At 34.1% G+C, this 14,936-nt stretch overlaps 3 protein-coding genes across 3 annotated transcripts; 1 reads left to right on the top strand and 2 right to left on the bottom strand.

Annotated features, from left to right (window-relative positions):
• The first annotated feature begins 1,417 nt into the window (after window positions 1–1,417).
• On the top strand, window positions 1,418–2,333 carry LOC132060665 (fasciclin-like arabinogalactan protein 19). Its single transcript, XM_059453641.1, has 2 exons — window positions 1,418–2,197; window positions 2,252–2,333. Exon 1 carries the CDS (start codon window positions 1,426–1,428, stop codon window positions 2,152–2,154), a length of 729 nt encoding a protein of 242 aa, XP_059309624.1. The 5' UTR covers window positions 1,418–1,425; the 3' UTR covers window positions 2,155–2,197; window positions 2,252–2,333.
• Window positions 2,334–10,448: 8,115 nt separating this feature from the next.
• On the bottom strand, window positions 10,449–10,876 carry LOC132060664 (egg cell-secreted protein 1.1-like). The gene has a single exon (XM_059453640.1). It carries the CDS (start codon window positions 10,874–10,876, stop codon window positions 10,475–10,477), a length of 402 nt encoding a protein of 133 aa, XP_059309623.1. The 3' UTR covers window positions 10,449–10,474.
• A 3,106-nt stretch (window positions 10,877–13,982) lies between these two features.
• Window positions 13,983–14,384, bottom strand: LOC132060663 (egg cell-secreted protein 1.4-like). Its single transcript, XM_059453639.1, has one exon. It carries the CDS (start codon window positions 14,380–14,382, stop codon window positions 13,990–13,992), a length of 393 nt encoding a protein of 130 aa, XP_059309622.1. The 5' UTR covers window positions 14,383–14,384; the 3' UTR covers window positions 13,983–13,989.
• Window positions 14,385–14,936: the final 552 nt, after the last annotated feature.

The raw sequence follows: 14,936 nt of genomic DNA, 5'->3' as shown, positions 1-14,936 counted from the left end.
AATTCTAGCCCGTTTTAAGATTTATTTAAATTTGATTTACTATTTTTTTATGTATACATTTTTCTCGTATCATGTTGCATGTGTGTTTGATATGAAGGAAATATTTTTCACAAAAAATATATCCGATAAATGTTTTCCTCAAAAAATGAAAAATCACAAAATATCGAAAAATATATCTAGAAAAATGGATTCATAATCGAGACCCTTCAAAAAAGAAGGTGGTCATGACCCAACCCATTTTTATTGATCATAGGTCGAGAATCGATCGCAATTGATATGTCGATAACCAACTATGAAGGAGGTTGATAAACGACCAATAAAGATGATTGATTATAGACAATAGATTTATAATCGACCAAAGAAGGATAAATCAAACTCTTGCCTACATGAATGGTAGATCTTTAATATTAGACGTTGTGTTAGGGTTTGGAAGTGTACGAACAACAGAATTTTTCATATAAATTTTTTTGTTAAACAATATTAGATCCGAATTTAAATAAAGCAATATGAATTTTAACGGTTTACAGAGTCAATTAGAGCTAAATTTGTATTCAAATCTGGCAATTTTTGTCTTCGCTGCCTATTTTTGGGTTTCTTAAGAAATTCATACATTTGAGTAGAAACAATATGTATTTATCTATTTTGTTCATAAAAAATCTCTTATTTTTAGCAAAACCACCATTTTATAGTCATTTCTTATTAATTCACGGAAATAACTTATTTCAGTAAGCAAAGTACTACATCAATTCGAATTAACATGGAAGGAAAATAAAAGAAAAACTAGCAAAAGAGTAAAATGAAATCAGCATCTGAAGAGGGACACCTTTGGAGGAAAAAAAATCCACACTGTTAAACTAATCGCACGGGCACAATCCACTCAAGAAATTGTATTACTTTGTTTCTTTTTTTCTTTGGGGGTTATTTTTTAATTTTTTTGATCAAAACTTTTCTCTTTTACAATATTTTCACAATAGTTTTTACTTTTGTGTCTATCAAATCGATTTTTTTTTTTAACCGATGATCTATCGGAAACAACCTTAGAAAGAGATAAGGGTGAGGTCATGCACCAACCCTCCCCAGATCCCACCATGTGATATCATACCGGGTATGTTGTTGTTGTTGTTTTAATCTTTTTTTTTTTTTTTTTTTTTTTTTTGGTAATCATAATACTACATCAATTCGAATTTAAAAAGAAGAAATTATTATTAAAAAAAAAAAAAAAAAAAAAGAGTGAAATAAAATCAGCATCTAAAGAGTAGCACCTTGTGAAAAACGAAGCCCACTCTATTAAACTAATCTGACGGCCCACAATCCACCCAAGAAATTGTCTACAAATACACACTCCCACACCTCACAATCCTCATCATTCCAAAATTTCAACACACCTTCACAAATAAACAAACTAACCGCCAAAACCGTTCTCTCATGGCTAACTCACTACTCCTTACTCTCTTCCTCATCTTCTCCGTCATCTCCGCCGTCAATTCCAAAATACCCTCCACTAACACCACCATCAATTCCACAATAATACCCAAAATACCCTCCACTACCCCACATGAACTTGACACTCTCCTTCGAGCATTAAGATACAACGGTTTCCCACTCTTTAGCAACGCAATCGCCACGTCAGACATCCAGTTCCAAATCCTCACCAGCCACGTCACTATATTCGCACCAAGAGATCATTTCCTCTACACACTCGATATGGCTACAGATGCAGATGCTTACGTGGCAGCTTTAAAATCACACGTCATACCTTCACGCCACCTCACCATTGCTGACCTCAGCAACGTTACTTCGCCATATCTTGAAACACTTCTTCCACATTACAGTATTTTGATTGGGAAGAGTGAAAGTGATGAGGGTTTTGTAGTTAGTGTTGATGGGGTTAGGGTTTCGGATCCGGATCTTTATGTCGGGTCAAGATTTGTAGTGCATGGGTTAGATGGGATACTATTGACTGGGTTTAATATGTATGAGGATACAATTGGTGAAATGGGAAAAGGGTTTTTTGCTCATGAGAAAGTGAAGAATGGTGGGTTTGCAAGAGTTGTCAGGAAACAAAGGAAATTGCAGTATCGAAGGGTTTGGAAGAGTAATTACAGTGTTAAGCGCAGTAATTACGGTGGTGTTAGTGGTGAAGATGATTTCTAGGGGTATTACTGTAAATCTTGAGTTTTTTTTCTGGGGTAAAAGTGTCTGACTTTTGAGGGTCATTACTGTAAATCTTGGCTTTTTTCTCGGGCAAAAGTGGCTGATTTTAGGGTCATTACTGTAAATCTTGGCTTTTTTCTGGGGCTAAAGTGTCTGATTTCTAGGGTCATTACTGTAAATCTAGGCTTTCTTCTGGGGCAAAAGTGTCTTTTTGTGAGGATGTTGTGTAGAAGTCGAAAATAGTGAAATTGTATTTCTCGAACGTGAATTTCTGATTGTGAATATCAATAAAAATGAAAATGAAAGGAATTGTTAAATTCCCATTTTGGAGATTAGAAATTATCTGGTTCTTTTAGTACACTTTATTAAATTTTTTTGGGGTCATATTCTTTATAAAATGAAAATGGAGAAAGATCCGTTTTTGCAGTAGCAATAATGTCGTTTTACTTTAAAAAAAACTAGTAAGTACAAGTTATTGTTTTTATCTCCTTCAAATTAATTTTCACTACTACATTCTTTTTCTTCCCATTAACGTCAAAAATAATGAAGATGATTTCTAGGGGCGTTACTGTAAATCTCGGATTTCTTCTGGGGGCTAAAGTGTCTTTTTGGAAAATGTTGTACAGAATCGAAAATAGTGAAAATTGTATTTCTCGAATTAACGTGAATTTCTGATTGTAAGTATCAAAGCAAATAAAAATAAAAGGAATTGTTGTGTATATTCCCGTGTTGGAGATCAGAGACTACTCTTTCACTTTTTTTGGTCATATTCTGTACAAAATGAAAAATCCTATTCTGAAAAATAATGCTCCACTAATGTCATTTTTCTGAAGAAACAATAATTTTTAGTTCTCCTTCAAATTAATTTTTACTACATCCTTTTTCTTCTCATTAACGTCAAAAATAATGAAGAAAGTAAAACTTTTGATATATGTCAAATGACTTCTTTCGTGGTTAATCTCATTCTATTTTGTTCATTTCGTTACTAAACTAAAAACTTGTTAATGTGAGGTCTTATTTTAAAAGAATATATATTGAAACTTAATTTAGTTTTCCACCAAACTTTTTTACGAGTTGGAAAATTAAATCAGACACAACTATAAGAGTTTGGAAATTGGACAAATGGTCATACACTACCATTAGCGTGCTTTGGTAAACAAAGTTATATAAGATGACAAGATCAAATAGATTGTAGAATAAACTCAAGCATCAAACGTGTCATAGCTTTATATATTCCTCCGTAATAGTCGTGATACATAAAAACATTGTTTTTTTTTTTTGCAACGCCAAAATTAATCTACTTATGGAGCCAGATTAGGAGATGATGGTATCTCTGGGGTTGAACTAGACTCACTAGCTTCACAATATCCATGTAGAATATCACCTTCTTCAGACGTGAAACCAAGGGAACCAAGCATATATGGCCAACATTGGCGTTCAATAGTTCTTATGGCACCACAACAATCTTGACCGAGATAGGTTTCACCATTAATGAAGAAAAGCATGATCTCTCCCGTGCATGCTTCGAGCTCGAACGATGATTCCCTGACCCTTCTTCATCTCGTAATTTTAAACGTGTCAAAAGTGTAGTACTAGATATATTTTTGTGTGGTTAAAGGTCGAGCATGAATAATATTAATCCATGAAACTAGGATAAGTAGTAGTAAAACTTTTTTCATGTTGTTAATTAGCTATGGGGGAACTATGGAAGTAGTGGGATTCGTATGGTGAGTGTACGAGAAAATATTGAGGACGCATGGGATTAAATATATGAACAAATTAAAGGAGAAGCTATACGTGATTTATGATAGGAAGGCGAAGAGTTATGAAATTCATGTGGGAAATTAAACAAATACATGCAGGGTTTTGTATAACCGATAGGGGGAAATTATTGATGAATGTTTAATGAAAATGAAAGAAATAGGATATGATCACTGGTCCGATTGTTTAAGTCATGGCATCCGAAAAGTTTTTCATTAGTTCTGGTAATAACTACTCTATTCAGCTATTGAAGATGTACTTATTCCCAGTTAACCAATGGCATTACTCGAAATGGCTTGTTCGATCACATAAGGTTTTTTCATTAGTTCGGGTAATAACTATATTCATATTGAAATATATTCCCAGTTAACCAATGGCATTAGTCGAAATGGCTTGTTGATCACATGGCTATCTATATCTATATATGGCCTCCATTAGTATTTATCTTTTTTGTCAAAGTTTTGGAATTCTTACTCATTTTTCTGGTCAGTTATTTAATATAATACGCACATTCATGAAAGAAATTAAACAGTCCCAAGAATGGTTGTTACACACATTAACAACCTTTTATCTTCAGTAATTATGAACGGTTTTAACATTTCACCGACAACGGATAATTATATGATCGTCTCTCCTCCTTTGTCTTAGTTATATTGTCCATTTTCCTTCCGTTCTCTTGTCAACTACTCATCTTTTAGCCCACTGATGGTGTTAGAGCTGGAGATAAAGAAAACTAGGCTCGCCCATAATTCCCATTTAAAGCATACGGATGAATTTGATGTTGTTGTTGTTGTATCCTATCAGGGCAATTATTTGTATGAACAAAAGTACAAATAGTAAGAGCAGGCTAGAAGACTTATGTTACATATCTTTTTTCTTCGGTAAGATGAATGTTAACTTCTCTTTCCATTAAAGGACTCTTCCCGGAGAGCAATGTAATACTTTGACTTGGATTTTTCTGTTTTATTCTTCCATATGAAATTTTTCTTATTCATTTGATTTTTAAATGTTGCATATGTATGTCTTATATTACATATATGTTTTTATGACTAAATCTTTGAAGAGATATGTCTAACAGCGCGAGACGCGGACAACTTAACTAGTTTCATTTAATTTTAACTAGTTTCATTTAATTTAAACTATTAATAAGCGAAGGTTGCCTGATGCGACAAAGGGTATTTGCGTAAATAAAATCAAAAGTGACGTCAGATCTAACCCATATCAATTACTGTATCTCACCCTCTTCCGCGAGTGATGATAGGCAAACCCACCTGAAAAGTGGCATCTTTGTAAATTTATCTCATTTTTCTCACACTCTCTTTCTCTCTTTCTACAATGTTTCTTTTCGCTCATCTCTGCGACTCTCTCTCTTTCGGTGGGTTTTTCTTCCTCTTCCATTTTTGTTCAGCTTGTTCTTTTCAATCTTTGGGTTCCTTTTATTTTAGCTTTTATTTTTTGTGTCATCTGTTTTTGGTTTTTCTTTTGTGTTTCTCTTGTGATTTTTTAGTTTTTTAAGACAAATATCGAGAAGATAGTTCTATATATGTTCGTCCTCATGCAATCTTTGACATGTTCTCTGCTTTTTTGTCTGACTTTCAAAATATGCACAGTGATTCTCATCAGTTTCTCATGGTATATATTAAGCTTCGAGGAAACCTTTTCTATAGTTGTTTCGGTAGATTATGCTATTTCTCTATCTGCTTATGGTTTGGACTAGGGGTGGCAAACGGGCAGGTCGAGTCGGATATGGGCCGAGTCAAAATGGATTAACAAAAAATGGATCAGTTATCAGATCCGTGCCCATATTTAATACCGATAAAAAACGGGTTACCCGACGGATAATGGGGATATCCATATTATCCAAAGTTACTTCAAAGATGCTGGCTATAGGAAGAAGATTAAATTACCTTCTTGTCCACAAATCCAATCCCTAGCACATAGTTGTGCCTCAGCATTTGCGGGAAGAATAGAACTTAGGGACTTTCCAATGACATGGCCTTCAAGAAAACACTTTTTGAAAAATACTCACCCAAGCCCCACCATCCCCCCCCCCCCAACCCCACACTACAAACTTCCTAAAAAATCAAAAAACTTTGTTAAAAAAATTTGTTTTTTAAGGGTGAAGGGGTGTGGGTCGGGGGGGGGTGTCGGACAGTGTAGAAAATCAAAAAAAATATATATTAGAAACTTTAAAAACAATTGGAGGGGTTAAGGTGGGGCGGGTGAGTTGGGTGGTGGTGGGGGTGTGGGGTGGTGTGGTTGGGGGAAGGGGTGTAGAAAATCAAAATAAAACTTAAAAAGAAAAAAAAAAATTGGAGGGGTGGTGAGAGGTGTAAAAAACAAAAAACAAAAAAAACTTCAAAGGGGTCGGGCATGGGGTCCCGGGGGTGGGTAGTGTAGAAAACAAAAAAAAAAAAAAAAAAAAAAAAAAAAAAAAAAAAAAAATGGAGGGGGTTGGGGGTTAAGTGGGGTGGTTGGTGAAATGTCAAATGTGGGACTAGTTTTCCCTAATTTCATTAGGGAAGTCATTTTCCTTATTCTTAAGGAACTTGTTTTTCTAAATAAAATATTTTTCAAAATTTTTAAACAAACGAACATAAAAAAAATTGGCATGTTGAGCACATGTTCAGGTGCTTTTATCCATTTTACCCATTGTATGTTGTAGGAATAATTTTATCCATTTTTTGGGCATCCAACCCATTTTAAAGTTATAAGGGCGGATAATCATTTTTATTTTAAGTGAATAATATGATGTTGGTAAGAAATAAGGTTGATGTGATTTTTTAGTGGTCGTTTGGTTCCGGTCGAAATAGTCCCGGATTATAATGGGCTAATTTATCCCATACGGTGGGATTATTTTATACCATCTAAAAGCATTTTAAATGAGTTGAGGCAGGCGAATAATCATATTTTTTTACCCATTTTGCCACCTGAACTTTAGTGAAACTAAATAAAATTGAATGAATGGTAAGAAATAAGGTTGATGTGATTTTTTAGAGTGTAAGATTCCTGGTTAGTAAGCCACGCATGTCTCCTTTTTGTATGGCTAAAATCTTGTTATTTTCTGTAGAAGTTCACAAAAAAAACAAAAAAAAATGTTAACACACTCATATATATTAATCAAAAAGTGGGGCCCCATATTTGTGGGGCTTAAGGCAATGGCCCCACCTGCCTTACCATCCAGCCGCCCCTGCCTACATTTACTTTATTTATCTAATATCCTAAAAATGGATTATAGGGTTCCAAGTAAAAGTTAAATTGACAACATTGCAAATTAAAAACATACAAACTTGAACAGCAAAATATTGCAAATCAAAAGTTCAAAATATGCAAATTAAACGGCTAATATCGATGGACATATTTAAAGAAGAGATAAACTTCAAAGTTTAATTTCGTGTCTTTTCACAAGTGCCTACGCAACACACCGGTGCCCCCCACCCCTAATAGGCTAATACGCGGCGCTCCGGACTTGTGGAGATATATGTCACCACAATTTTGACATTTAACACGTTCGTCGTTTATTCGCTCAAAATGCATCCACACTGCACTTGAAGTTGATCTTCGAACTCGAGGAGAACGTGGAGGTGGAGGATTATACATGGAAGTTGAAAGTAGTAATATACACTAGTTGAATAGCAAATTTAGATAAAGAGAGAATTGTGGAAGAATTGTGTGAAAATGAAGAAGAATGGAGGGGTATTTATAGTTTGAAAATATGACCAAAGTGTAGTTATTCATAAATTTAGGGGTTCAAATAAAATTGGTAACGACTAGTTTTTAAAATTTACAATGGCTAGCTTTTTGAATTTGACAACGACTAAACTTTTTTTTTCAGTTTAGCAATTTTATCATTAGATGTAAATGTTAATTTTATTATTATTAGTAAATGTAAATGTCTATTTTATATTAGAACTTAAAAAAAAAAAAAAAAAAAAAAAACCCGGCCCACTAACTAAAACCCGGCCCGGCCTGGTTAGCCCGAGGTGTAGCCCCTATCCGGGTAGGGGCTAGGCCGGACACCCTTTTCCCTCCCCAAGCCCGGCCCGGCCCCCGTCGGCCCATGTTTAAATGGACCGGCCAGGCCCAGCCCAGCCACTTGATAGGCTTACTCTAATATACTTCCTTGATTTGCTTCATCAAGTCTTGGCAGTATAGGTATTTCTCTTGATGAATGAACATTGATCAAATTTGTGATTATTGAGCAAGTTAACATGATTAAGAAGAAAGTGCAACGTTTCAAAGCCATGGTTGAAAGGGGGGATGGAACATTTCAAAGCCATGGTTGAAAGGGGGGATGGATCTATATATGTGTCTATTTTCGTGAGAAGGAAAGGATGAGAAAACTTGGTAGTGAACTTGGGATTTTATAGGGGTTTAATTAAGGGAAGAGGAAGGGACTCATTGAGTAAATGACATTTTTGAAACTTTTATCTTTGCCCTTTGATGTTATTGCGGGGAATACGTTAGCTCTTCGTGCAATTGATTCTAAAGTGTAAATTCCATTAATTAACCCCCTTAAATTATTGGGTTTTATGTGTTTTCCAAATTCCAAATACAACTTTAAGTTGTATTGAAATTTTTATGGCAAATACTGATTTTCAAATAAAATGAAAAAAATTAGAGAAAAAGTGAATAATTTTCATGGCCAAACGGGTCCTTAATTTAGGACTTAATTGTCATTGACAAATAGATAAACTATAACGTGGAATCCTTTTACGGTGACAAAACAAATAAGTAAATAGTAATCCGAATCCTCTGAGGAATCAAACTTTATTTCTACAAGGAATTTAGATTCTTCTTTGACAAAGTTATACTCATATAAATAGAATCACTTCAATGCATTATTAACCCTATAATTTTTCCTCTGGAACAGCAGTCAGTTCGTTGGCCTTCATCTAATAAAGTGAGAGAGTGTATTTGACAACCTCTTTTGTTCTCTAATTGTCGTAGCTTTCTTCTTAAAAAGAAATTAACGTCTTATTCAACGTGTGAAACTACTACTAGCAGGCTATATGAGAATGGGAACTCACAATATCGGAGAGGGAATAATTATGGACATCCTCATTAGGCTACCCGTGAAGTCTCTTCTTCGTTTCAAGTGTGTTTCTGAATTTTGGAATACATTAATATCTGAACCTTACTTTAAGAAAAAGCATCTCAATTTTCATGCCAAGAACGAGAATTCCCAAAAACTGCTTATTGGACAATCAATCAATAATAGTAGTTTTTACTTCCATTGTTCTTTTTTATCCTCGGTTCAAATTGTTAAGGATATACAGAGACTTGAATGGCCCTTAAGCCCTAAACAATTGCTTTGTAAAGCCTACTGTTCTTGCGATGGCTTGTTTTTCATCGGGATTTGGCCGAGTAAACCTATGGAAGCTATCATATTTTTGCTATGGAACCCTTCCACAAGAGAATCAATAATACTTCCCCATTTAGAATGTCCAAAAGAGGGATGTGCTTACGGATTGGGATATGACTCTATTAGTGATGACTATAAACTCGTTAAGATTGACATCGATGAACAAGTTGATGAAATTCTTGCTCTGAAAAGTGGTTCCTGGAAAAAAATTCATGAAACCTCAGATAGGATGCATGATAATATGATATTTGAAAGGGAATGTTTGGCATTTGTACATGGAGCATTTCATTGGTACGGGTGGTCCGGAAGGAGAGTTGTGGTTTCATTGAATATTTCGAATGAGAAATACGGAGAAATACAGTTGCCAGAAATAGTGTGGCCTCCTTTAAGTAAGAGTGAGCTGGTTGTATCAGTGTTGGGAGGAATGCTTTGTGTTTATCTTAACGACCGTATAACTTTTAATTTATGGTTAATGAAAGACTATGGCGTCAAAGAGTCGTGGACGAAATTGTTTAGTATACCAATTAATGGGGGAAAATCCTATACTGTTGTATAGGTTTTCAAATGGTGAAGTGTTACTTAGCGACATGAAATATTCGGGAAGAGATGTATATAGGACATCTGATGGATCATTTGGATTAAGCAATCAAATATGGCCTTCGAATTCTGATGATGATTTTGATGGAGTTATGACTAATATTGGTTTTGTTTATACAGAAAGTTTGATTAAACCAAAATTGGGTCACTAAGTTGTGTGCTGACCATCTAAGTAATATAAGTATGGCTCTCTCATTACTATAGTATTACTATTTGCTTGCTTAGGTAAGATCGAGGAACCTTTTTCAAACATGTTATTCTTACATAAATTTATATTTATCTCTTTTTTGAGAATTTTTGGCTCCAAAATTGCAATGAAGCAACGCTGTTGGCTTGCTTATTGATGCTATCAGACAAGTGACGGGAGCCATGAAAATCTTGTTTTTAGCGCTTTGGTAAAACAAAGTTACTACTATATAATTAACATGGCCAAAAAGAAGTTATATACTATAAAACATGACAGCATCAAAAAGAAGTTGTGGAATAACTATCTCAAAGCATCAAGCATGTCAAGGCTTTATATATTCTTCCATAATACTCGTGATACATAAGAAACCCTTTTTTGTTTTTTTGCAACACTAAAATTAATCTACTTAATTATGGAGCCAAATTAGGAGATGATGGTATCTCTGGGGTTGACCTAGAGTCACTAGCATCACAATATCCATGTAGAATATCACCTTCTTCAGATGTGAATCCAAGAGAACCAAGCATAGATGGCCAACATTGGCGTTCGATAGTTCTTATGGCACCACAACAATCTTGACCTAGGTAGGTTTCACCATTAATGAAGAAGAGCATGATTTCTCCCGTGCACGCTTGGAGCTCGAACAATGATTCCCAACACGGCGTTGACCCTTCTTCATCTTGTAATTTTAAACGTGTCAAAAGTGTAGTACTAAATTTATGTGTGGTTAAAGGTCGAGCATGGAGAATATTAATCCATGAAACTAGGGTAAGTAGTAGCACAACTTTGAGGATCATGAGATTATTCTTCATGTTGTCAATTAACTATGTAATAACAATACAATGGAGTAGTGGAATTCGTGTGATGAGTGTAGGAGAAACTATTGAGGACGTGTGCGATTATATATATGAACGAAGCTATATACGGATTTAATTATGACAGTAAGGTGAAGAGTTATAAAATAGTGGGAAAATAAATACAGAGTTTTTTTTATAACCGATGTGGAGTAATTATTGGTTAATGTTTAATGAAATGAAAGGAAAGGATGAATATATACTGGTCCAATTATTAAACGTTGGCGTCTGAAGGGGTTTATGAATCTTGATTAAATAACTACTCCACTACTACTATTGAAGATGTACTTCTCAGTAAACTCTATATGGCATTAGGATGGTCTACGGGCTTGATTTGATTACAAGTAGTAGTAACGGCTATTTGATCAAATAATATTATATCGTGGTTCGTGCATTATAACGTATAGGAAGGACATAAAAAATATAGGAGGATGACTAGTCCAAATATTAACGTTGGCATCTGAAGGGTTTTACTAATTTTGATTAATAACTACTCCACTACTATTGACAGATGTAGTTCTCGGTTAACTGATTAATTATGGCATTAGGATGGTATGGTTGATTTAATTAGGATTATTAGTGCTATTTGATCAAATAATAACATGTAATGTCGTGGTTCATCCTTTATGGCGTATAATCAAGTTAGACTTATCAGTATATCAAATGTTTAAGACGGACACCCAGTACAATGTATGAGCTTAATTACTTGGAAACTAAACACACACACATAATTGAAGGTGAAACTCTTTTTTCTTTTTCTTTTTTTTTGTGAATAATTGAAAAAAGACGGATACTTGAAATGAAGTAATTAAAAGACACCCTCATTTCTTTGGTAAATTTTGTTAAGCTATTAGCTATGTTGGGAGGTCCTATTTGGATCAACATCATGATATAGGTTTTCTATATATTTCCTTTTTGTTTTGTCTTCTCAACTTTAGACCATACAGATTGAGTGAACTGGATAGTAATAAATTTTCGAACTTACTCCTAGCACTTGGCGATTCATCCCAAACACTAAATACTTATCTAGTTTGATCCACCAATATATCATATATGTTGTTGTACCATACTAGAAATCAAATCTCTAGTGAAAGCTAAGGGAATCATATATCATTAGACACTGCTTCAGAGAAGCAAATCAAGTTGCAGATTTTATAGCATCCATCAGCCACCAACTGGAAGATGTATATGCTATCACTAACTTTGACATATTTCCTAAAAAAGCCAAAGGTTTACTAAATTTTGATCGATGGCAATTACCAACATTCCGAGTCAAGAAGAGAAGTCCAAGTAACATGGTGTATAACCCTCCATGACTGTTCAACCTTATTACTATTCCTCAGATGCTTACTTTTTTGGTAGGGCACATACAGTAGCTAGTTGTTGTATGTGCCGGCTCTCTGTTAGTTCATCTACATAAGAAGGATAGGATATACCCTCCTTCTTCAATGTACCTTGCAAACTCAAATGGCAATAAGATCACGACTTGGAACTGGAAAAAAAAATGGAGAATCTTTGTTTGATTCATAACTCCAATTCAAGTTTCTTTGACGTAAAGACATTTACCCTATTTAACTTTTAACAATTTATCACAATATAGTATAAAACATCACACTGAGACAAATAGAAAAAGGAAAAAGACAAACAAACAAGACACACAATTCAGGCATTTTATCATCTTGTTTATGGTGATAATTACATCTCAGTCACAAGCGAGTTAGAGACATTCTACCAATTTGTTTTTTCCACTAAAAAAGCACGTACCAATTTCTACCTTTTATAGTCTTCAAAAGTGAAAATCGTCTAATTTCTACGTGGAAAACTTACTTTACTAAGAAATATTATACTAGCTTTTAGCACATATGTTAACTTCTTGGGTAACTAGATCTTATAGGAAACATAAAATAAGTTAATTTCTTATCTAAGAATATTATATATTTTAAAAAGTGTATAACAACTTTGTTTATCTTCTAAATTTTGTTACTTGGGATCACACATGGACTTATAATAGGGTTCTAAGAATTAGACAGCGGTCGGATTAAGGTATTAATCGAAGATTTGTTAATTATAGCCTTCGTCAAAACAAAATTTAAAGGAAAGCTGAAACTGAAAGATACTAGAAAGAGGAAGAGGGTGCACATCATAAGTCTATATGTGTAAGGTAAAATTCCAATAATCATATTAACACTTAGCACTAGCATTTTTTCTCAAATCAATCCAAAGGGGAAAATGAAAATCATAAGTCATAAAAGAATGCGCCTACTTGGATATGTGGGTAGAGGAGGAGCTAGAATTTGAGTTTATGAGTTTTAGATTTTAGAAAAAGAATAATTATTGAATTCTTGATAAATATTTATACATATTAAGTGAATTTTTTTGGGGAAAAAACACAAGATTAGCGTCAATACTACTACATTTTGCCGAACTTTAGGGAGAAGATTAGCGATGCCCCTGTCTGTGGGCGGTTAAACTGGAGAAAGAGAATTTTAGAAACAAAGGGGGGAAATGAAAACCATATTTGGAAATTAGGATTTGGTAATTTTTGTATTTCCTTGTTTATTCATTTCAATCCCGACTTTCATATTAATTACCACCTCAAATCTTTACGTTAGGCAGCATAAAAGTTCTTTATATTATCAATGATCATATTATTTAAAAAGCTCTTACAGATAACTTTACATATGCTTATAACAAATAAAATTAATAACTTGAAAAATAAAAGAGATGACTTTCTATATTAGCTTAAATCGCACTTAGTAATGTAAAATTTTCAGTACCCTGTAATTAGATTCTTTTTTTTTTTTTTTTTTTTTTTGACGAAAACTACGAGGAGCAATATATTCACATGAGTTATCTTTTTACTTGCAAGATATAAATAAACCAAATTCAATTTATTGAGAGAAAAACGAGACAGCACCATATTTTCACAAATTAACAACCATATATTAGAGCTAGGGAAAATTACAAGGTTCTCCCAATCATACTAGTATAGTAATTAAAAAACTAAAATATAAATAACTTAGTGGCATTCGAACTGTAGTAAGAATATGGCCGTCTCCCTAATAAATTAATCACTCATTTCCAGCCAATAATGGAGATGGAGCAGGACCAGAATTAGATGAAACATTATTATTAGGAGCTCCAGAAGCAGAAGCATCACAAAAACCTCTCAACATATTAGTTTCTTCAGGAGTGAACCCAAGTGTACTGAGCATACTAGGCCAACAATGATGTGTGATGACAGAAATTGCTTGGCAACAAGGCAAGTCAATATCAATTGTCCCAATTGTGAAGTAAGCAACTATCTCATTTGTGCATGATTTTATCTCCGCAAGTGCATTCCAACACTCCATTATATTTCCTTGATTTGCTTCATCAAGTCTTGGCACTGTTGGTATTTCTCTAGCATTTGTTATTGAACCAGTTAACATGATTAAGAAGAAAGTGCAACATTTCAAAGCCATGGTTGAAGAAGGGGGGTGGATATATATGTGTGTGTATTTTGTTGAGAAGGAAAAGATGAGAAATGTTGGAAGTGAACTTGGGATTTTATAGGGGTTTAGGGGGGAGAGGAGGGGACTTTTTCAGCAAATGACGTTTTTGAAACTTATGTCTATGGTGTTATTGCATGGCATCCAAAAGCCATGGATAATTAAGACAATATAATGGGATTCTAATAAAGTGAACATTGAATGAGAAATTAATCTCATGTAGAGAGAGACAGTCGATGAATTTGTAAATGATACTACCAACTAGGAATAGAGTGCACAAGGAATTCTGCACCTTTAGATATAACTTGAAATATAAACACAAAACAGTAAGGAAATAGGCTTAACCTTCGGAGTTCGCACTGCTGTTCTAGGTCCTGAATTCTGAATTATAAACTGTTTACTTTTATCTCATTTGATTTTAAATAGCCTATCAGCTGACCACTTAAACTAAATAGTCGGTGTAAATTTATATATAGTCCCTCTGTCTCAAATTATCATTTGTGTTTTTAAAAAATAGTTGTTTCATT

The sequence above is a fragment of the Lycium ferocissimum genome, chromosome 6, assembly GCF_029784015.1.
Source record: "Lycium ferocissimum isolate CSIRO_LF1 chromosome 6, AGI_CSIRO_Lferr_CH_V1, whole genome shotgun sequence".
Lineage (NCBI taxonomy): Eukaryota > Viridiplantae > Streptophyta > Magnoliopsida > Solanales > Solanaceae > Lycium > Lycium ferocissimum.
Note: the sequence above shows the minus strand (reverse complement) of the source record. Positions and strands in the feature narration are given on the sequence as shown.